Source organism: Monopterus albus, unplaced genomic scaffold (assembly GCF_001952655.1).
Source record: "Monopterus albus unplaced genomic scaffold, M_albus_1.0 scaffold37.1, whole genome shotgun sequence".
Classification (NCBI taxonomy): Eukaryota; Metazoa; Chordata; class Actinopteri; order Synbranchiformes; family Synbranchidae; genus Monopterus; species Monopterus albus.
In genome coordinates, this window is record NW_018127917.1 from 1,133,333 (window position 1) to 1,141,323 (window position 7,991).

The 7,991-nt window shown below is 35.5% G+C and overlaps 1 protein-coding gene across 1 annotated transcript; it reads left to right on the forward strand.

Moving 5' to 3' along the window:
• Positions 1–451: 451 nt before the first annotated feature.
• nipsnap1 (nipsnap homolog 1 (C. elegans)) lies at positions 452–7,395 on the forward strand. The gene is made up of 10 exons (XM_020598269.1): positions 452–829; positions 2,465–2,592; positions 3,223–3,268; positions 3,995–4,089; positions 4,456–4,526; positions 4,700–4,840; positions 5,700–5,731; positions 5,824–5,918; positions 6,613–6,696; positions 6,971–7,395. Exons 1-10 carry the CDS (start codon positions 753–755, stop codon positions 7,033–7,035), a joined length of 834 nt encoding a protein of 277 aa, XP_020453925.1. The 5' UTR covers positions 452–752; the 3' UTR covers positions 7,036–7,395.
• The last annotated feature ends 596 nt before the right edge of the window (positions 7,396–7,991 follow it).

The following is a 7,991-nucleotide window of genomic DNA, read 5'->3' on the forward strand; positions in this document are numbered from 1 at the left end:
TGATTTGATATTATTGTCCATAAAAACACCCAAATATGTAAAATCTTACAATTTACTATAAGTACAATGTTGAGGTTCCTATTGTATTTTATATGAGTTTTATATTTTGTAGAATTACATGGCTCAAGAATTTTCGGGGTACTTTTTGCACCACTATATAACTGTGGTTGTACTTGTATTTCCTTTGCTGAGAACGAGCTTTTCCATTAAAATAAATAAATAAAAATCTGGACCAAAGCTACTTACATAGTCTATTATTACAATACAGTAATTCAGTTAATAAGTTTATTAATTTAGTTTAACTATTTGAAATAATTATTCATCATAATGAGTATTTTTACTCCTGATAATGTACTTTCTTTTATAACTATAAATGAATTAGTAATCAAATCAGTAAAATGCTAAAGGCAGGCATTTTAGTGCTGTGGGATGATTTTAAAAACTATTATTATTATTGTTACATAACGTTATTAACGTATTCAAGTATTAACGTTACACAAACAAGGTACCCATAAAATGGAAGCAGTCATTGATGGGTTTTGTTTTAAGGTTTCTCATTATCAGTGAAAGGCACCCTCAACTAATCATGTCTGATTGATTGTGCGTATTGATCTGTGCGTACTGCGTCACTCAGTCGTGTTTTAAATCTCCGGCGGGCTGGCGCAGGTCAAATTAGTACTGATACGGGGTGTAAACATTAACTATACTAGCGTGTTTACATTTCAAGAGAAGTTTTCATTTGGCAGAGGAACATGGCGACGACTAGTCTTGTGTGGTCTCAAGGGAGGATGTTTTACAGATATTCTGTAAATCTCCACCAGGCGACCAGGTAAAGAAATTTTAGTAAAATATTAGCTAAAGCAGGTCTGTCTAACGTGATATTAGCTAACGGTACCTAACCATCGCTGTATTATAAAAGCCCAAACTAGGACATGAAATATCGCGTTAGTTAGGAATCAATTCAAAATCTAAACATAATGTAGCTTAACATACTTTTAGCTAACTTAGATGTTTGCCATACAGCTAGCGTAACGTTAAACCAAACCTCCTTTGTTTTGCAATCGTCGTCTTGTTGCTAAATCCACTTTTAAGTTTTTCTGTTTCTTTCTTTTGCTAATCGTACTGGTTAACCCCTAACGTTATTATGAATCCGTGTGTAACGTTGGTGTGCTCTAATTTTATGGCAGAAACTAGGGTCATTATTAACACAACAACAATAACCCTTTCCCACAAACCACCTTTAATCATTTGCGGGATCTGTGAACTTTGTCCTGTAAAGCAACACTAAATGTTACTACAACTTACCTGTGTCTCCACACTTTACACGCATTTACCCTGTGGCTGGCTGGAATATCACTGTTATTTTTGAGAGGGTGCCATGGGGAATTTATTCTAATTATAGCTCCAAATTAAAGCTGCTGGCCCATTAGGTTATTAAAAGAGACGTCCCACTGACCTTGAAAGTTATAATAAAATTAGAAAGTGTTTGTGAATTAACAGATGGCCTTGAAGGTGCCATGTAAAAGTAAACATGCAGATAATAGCTCCCTAATCCATAAGTGGGTATATAGCAGCTGTTCTTCTTAGGCTGGTTTTGGTTCAGCACAATAAATCCTGCAAACAATCTGGAAATTGAGGTTAATGTTGACATGAAAGCAGCTTTAAAGGGTTTCAAAGTTCTGAATCTGCAAAAAGGCTATGAACGCCATTAAAACGTCCTTGGATTTGATGCCCAGCTGAGTGTGGCATCAAGTGTGCATTTATCACTACATATGAATGGATGCAGTTTGTGTAGCTGTTGAAGCAGTTGACCATTTTTCTTTTAATTTCATTTATAAATATTATTAGTCCATTTCTCCTATGAATTTTAAGCATTTACTCTTTATATAAGACAGTACTTTCAACATTTTTCAAGTTTCATCATCACTTATTTAAATGCCAGTAATATTGCTATGCATCTTGAGCCATTAATAACTCTGTTTGACATTGATGTAGCAGTATTACTGGTCAGAATGGTCCCAGTTCACTTCAGCGCCACTGTTATTGTCTTCAACAATTCAGTTTCCCTGGAGGAGATTCTGAAAGTGCAGGCTGAACACAAGATGGATTCAAGTCATATTTCTCTGCTGTCTGACTGACAGACAGTTATTCATGTTCAAATGCTGATTGTCTCTTAGACTGTAACAATAGTTGTAAAAAGTGAATGATATTCCTCTTTTGATCACTCCAGAGTGTGTGAAAGGAAGTTTTATGGTGAAGACACAAGCTACGGTATTCAGCCCACTCAGTAACACAGTGTGCATGTGTTTCATATCAACGTGTTAGCCTAACTATCTTTTAGCCCATATGTCATCACATCTTCATCTTTTTTTTTAAGTTTTTCTTTTTTATATTGACAACAACTCTGGTTTATGTCATTGCTTTGAGCCTTTGTGAAACTTTCTTTCATGTTGTTTCTGTGTAGGAGTTTTTCAGAGAGCAGCAACAAAGGCTGGTTCCGTTCCGTATTTGTGCACAAAGTCGATGCCAGGAAAGATGCCCACTCCAACCTGCTGTCAAAGAAAGAGACCAGCAACCTGTACAAAATTCAGTGTAGGCATCCCACCTTTTACTTGCTCACATGTGAAAGTTTATCTTCTTTAAGCACAGGGTTGCAGAGTACCAAACATAAGTGACTGTGATACACTTACATCGTACTCTAATGAACTGATTCAGTTTTGAGTGTCAACAGTGTATCATCATTTGTCTGCAGAAATCAGCTAAATAAATCATGTTTGTTAAATACAATCCACACTGGCCTCAGTGACTTCAGCGAAAATTGAAATTAACATGAGAGATGAGCACAACACTGCATACAGGCAGCAACAAGTTATTCTTTAATAGTACGATTTATCAAGTATGTAAAGTTTTGTCAGTGAAATCAGAGCAATTTGTCTGGTTTTCTTCTGAGTCTGCAGTGTCTGTCTCCTGAAGAAAAATCTCTCACTCTCTTTGGGCTTTGATCTTTTTTTTTTGTGGTGTACATCACACAATGTAGGGATTTCAATCTGAACACTCTATCAGCCGTAGCCTATAACCTATTGAAAGTGAATCCGTTTTGTATATAGAAGTCTTTGCTGAATTGGAGTGTGAAATTACTTTGTTGAAGAATTTGATTGTTGGCTTGTATTTGGGGGGTAAAAAAAAAAACACCCATTTCTGAAAAGTCTGGCTCTTTTTCAGTTCACAACGTCAAACCAGAGTGTCTGGAAGCATACAACAGTCTGGAGTGAGTGTGTTCACTGCTTTTAAAATTTCCTTGCATTTATTTTACCAATCAAGTTATGTTTTTTTTTGTCCTTTTATTTGATTTCATACATTGTAAACAATGTATATTTATAGAAAATATTTCCATTTAATCAGGTGGAAAAAAAAGTTTGATATTTTTGAGTCAATGACAAGCTAATTGATTTTGTTTATGATGCAGGTTTCCCTGTTAAGGTGTCATTATTTTGTTGTAATGGAGTGGAAGGTTAATTTAGCGTAAAACTGAGGTAATAAGAATAATGTCTTTGGGTATAATAGCAAGTTGGATAATGTAAACTTTATGCTGAGTGCCCTCTCTGTGGGCATCACGGTGAAGTGACAGCCTATCTCAGCTTCTCAGTCTGTCAAACTGTTAAATGAGAGTTTGGGCTCTTCGTTTTAGATTAAATACTGAAGATGAGTGTGAGCAGTTATAGCTGTAATACAGTCAAGTTGTTTCCATAATGTCTGATGTGATAAATATTATGTATTAAGTATGCTGTTGTGTTTGATTAAATGTTTTTGTCTTTAATGTGTCTTGAAACTTGAGACAGATTTCAGAAAAATATTGTGACAGTCAAATCAAATACAATTTTATACACATTCACAGAATGTGTGTGTGTGTGTGTGTGTGTATATGAAGAGTGTGTATTTATCTCTCTTTATTATTATTATTTTTTTAAATCTATTTATGTCATGCTGACTTCAGGGGTGAGGTGCAAAATAGGCTCCATCAGGACCAGGACTACCCATGTGAGGTGGTTGGAAGCTGGAATACCTGGTATGGAGAACAGGACCAAGCCGGTAAGCATAAGTGATGATACACTAAATAGAAAACATGATGAAAAGTTTTGCCTTTTATTGACCACAGTCACTGTTTGTGTCAAAGGCTGGGTGCACTTTTCTGTCTCAAGGCCTCATAAACACTTAGTTTGAGTGGCTACAGTGTGCCTGAACATCACAGAAAAATGTACAGTAACTGCCAGATGACTCACCAGCAACACCACTCATTCTACATATGATGATTTACAGTGTATAATATACATCAAGAGCAGTCAGTGACAGCAAAAAGTGATTAAAATTTGATGAATATACTTTATCTTTTAGTTGTGTGGGTGGCACCAGTCCTCACACAGTGCTACAGTGACATCTGCTGTTTTGATTTTGTAGTGCACCTATGGCGATACAGAGGAGGCTACCCAGCCTTGACTGAATGCCTGAAGAAGCTGAATAGTAACAAGGTTTGTTACACACAATAGGAAATTTAATATAGAAATGCCAAAGAATAAACTAATCTAGGTGCAACCTACACTGATTTGAGTTTTATCTCAACTTTGCAGAGTTTTGGTTCACAACCAAGGAGCAGAAAAGCACTGTATAATAATAATATCATGTATATTCCTTTTTTTTATAGGAATATTTAGAGTTTCGGAAAGACAGGGCGAAAATGTTGCTTTCAAGGCGAAATCAACTTCTTCTAGAGTTCAGTTTTTGGAATGAACCCCTGCCTCGATCAGGACCAAACATCTATGAGATGCGCTCCTATTACCTGAAGGTATCCACTAATAAAATATAACTTTCATGGGATTTAATATTACCCCATAGATTTTACTTCAGCTCTAAGAGAGTTTACACAGTCAGTGTGCACTGGTTCTTTCAGTTAGCTGTGCAACAGGCTTTCATTTCATTTCAGTCTGTCTGTCAAATTGGCAGCTGTCACATCAACTGAATATAGGAACCGTATTTGGTACATTCAGTAGCCAGTATTATTAACTGACAAACTTTTGCCTTTAAAGTAGGCTGGATTCCTGGAGCCTTTTATATTACTGGCTACAATTTCACCTATCCTTAAAATGTAATGTAAATCTTCTGTTATCCTTCTTTATCAGCAAGGCATATTTCAGCTCTAACACTAGCTACAGACAGAATGAAATGTGTATATACGTATATTTAATTTTATCTATAGATTTTTACCTTTTTTAAAGTTATTTTTGGGCACATTTTCCTTTATTACTCAGTGGGTTGCAGAGAAGCAGACAGGAAAGGAGCCAAACTGCCAATGTTGCACAGACATTGTACATGTGTACATGGTGTGCTGCTGCACCATAACCGTTTAGCTGTTGGGGTGCCCCAAAATGCAATATGACTGCCACATTTTTAGTGAACAATGCACATTAAGACTAGGTGGTGTGATTAGTATACTTACTTATTCAGAGTTGACTGATTGTGCTGTGGCACACAGAGTTAATTGATATTTTTAAAATAAGCCAGCTGGATAATACTGTAGCACTTTCAAAGATTAGGCTGTGTTTGCTCATGTAAAAGAACTGGCCTTTGTGAAGGAATAGTGGAGCTATGTAATGTTGTATTGTAGTTGTGAACCATATTAATGTTTGACCTCATGTGTGTTTCAGCCAGGAACCATGATTGAATGGGGCAATAACTGGTAAGGCTTGACAAGGTTAATTTGCTTAAATTGTACATGATATCAGTCACATTGCCTTTTTCCAATCTAAGCTAAATAACGCCTTACACTAGGGCACGGGCAATCAAATACAGACAAGAAAACAACGAGGCAGTAGGCGGCTTCTTTTCACAGATCGGTGACCTGTATGTAGTTCACCACTTGTGGGGTGAGTATATATGTACTGTGCGATGTCTCCTCAAATATCTTGTTTTGGGTTTTGAGGACGGGGTATAAGCAAATTTTAAGAAATTTATCAATAAAAAGGTAGGTTAAAATATTTTAGTTTGTTGTCCACTGAGGTCAGCGATCATAGATTTCCATGTTGAAAGTACAACAACCTGAAAAAATGAAACGCCACATGGAATAAAACAGGTTCATAGGCCATTCATTTTTGTACAGCAACACACAACTAAGTAAATGTTTAAGGTGAATGTTAGTAATGTCCTGATCAAGCCTTGAGAGCAATATACTTAATTGTTGTTTTATTATTTGAAATGTACCACATGGTATCCAACGTCTCTACCACTGAAGGATGGATGCCCAACACCAAATATGCATATGAATAACCATTGTCTTGTGAAATAATGATATAAAGCCCTAAATATTGAAGATATATTTAATATAACAGTAACAAAACATACATGTTTCAAGGATAGGAGAGGAGGTGCAGTGAACTTTAAACTAAATTTTGTGCCTCATCTAAAGCTTGTGGCATATGAGAAAGGGTTGAAATCTCAAATGGAATTAACCAAACCTATTACATTAATTTTGAATCCACAGTAATGCAGAGCATCTATTAGACTGACATAAAGCCATCTGTACATAATGTGATATAAAGTATATGGCTTGGTGTCATACAGCTTATGAAAACCTGCAGTCCCGGAAGGAGACGAGAAACTCTGCCTGGCAGAAGGAGGGTTGGGATGTCAATGTGTATTATACAGGTAAAAACACTCTACCCACACAAATACTTAGTCAAAGCTCCTATATTCCTTATTAAATTACTTGTATATGCAACTAAACAATGTACAGTGTTTTCTGTGGTGCTGCAAGAGCTACAGTTGTATATGTCACAAATCTGTTGCTCTTCTGGCTGAAAGTTGTAACATGAACTTCACTGTTTTACTTTGTTTTTATGGAAATTTACAGCATCTGTGCTATTTTAACAAAAACAGTTAATGCTTACTCATTAACACATTTCTCTCTGTCTATTCTCAGTGCCTTTGATCAGAAGCATGGAGTCTAGAATAATGATTCCCACCAAAAGTTCACCACTACAATGAGAAGATGACTGAAACTGCTAACAAGTGGTTGACCAAAACTCATTCACCTCCTGCTGAGCAATGTGGTATGAATCTTGGTCTATTGATTGTAATTTTTTTTATATCTATTGGATGGTTTGTGTTACTACCAGATATGGAAGTGCATTTATTTTGAAAATCCTGAAATATATATGTTTTCAAAAGTTTATGTCAAATACGTGGAAGAAGAAACAATAAATGGCGCTAATACAATACAAAATTACAGTATTTTGTATATAGTATTGCCAAGTATAGTGAAATTAATATTATGATTGTGTTCCTGTTTCTGCCTTTCAGTTTTAATTATCAATTATTGTAATAGACTGCATTTGTTTGATGTTTTTTTTTTTTTTTTTTTTATCATTTTTGACCAACGGACGTCTATGGCACAGGTGAACAAGATAATCCATGCTGGAGCCTGACGGACAGAGATCACAGTGAGCTTCACCCCTGTGACTGTGAAATGCATGTTTCCAGAAATAGAACTACCTCAATCATTCAAATATCTTTATGTGACTAAAATGTACTGCAGGCTATGTGAATGTTTAACATCTGGCATGAAGTGATGTCTTTTCAAAATAAATGTTGATATAATGTTATACGTGTTTGAATAGGGAAACTGGATCTGAACAAAGCTAAATTAAACTTTTTTTTTTATAGGTGTAAAGTCTTTAAGATAACCCTGTCTTGTGGTAGTAATTCAAATATTAAAACCTTTTGAAATCTAGCATGAACTAAAGATGTTTTTATAAAAACAACAAAACCCTTACATTATTTAACTGCTTACTGACAGTGGCCATTTTGATGATACTTTTAAAAAGTAGACAGAATCAAACATTTAAAAATGGTGTTTGGGGATGTTTACAGCAAGTTTGAGTCTACCAAAGAAAAGATTGACATGCATTAACAATTATTCTAAGGTATTGGTATTGTTTGTT

Bases quoted from the DNA above. Each gene is read 5' to 3' on its own strand.
- nipsnap1 (XM_020598269.1), top strand. From the start codon at position 753: ATGGCGACGACTAGTCTTGTGTGGTCTCAAGGGAGGATGTTTTACAGA. The intron at 2,593-3,222 runs GTAGGCATCCCA...GCTCTTTTTCAG, and splicing joins CAACCTGTACAAAATTCAGT to TTCACAACGTCAAACCAGAG. The intron at 4,841-5,699 runs GTATCCACTAAT...TGTGTGTTTCAG, and splicing joins TGCGCTCCTATTACCTGAAG to CCAGGAACCATGATTGAATG.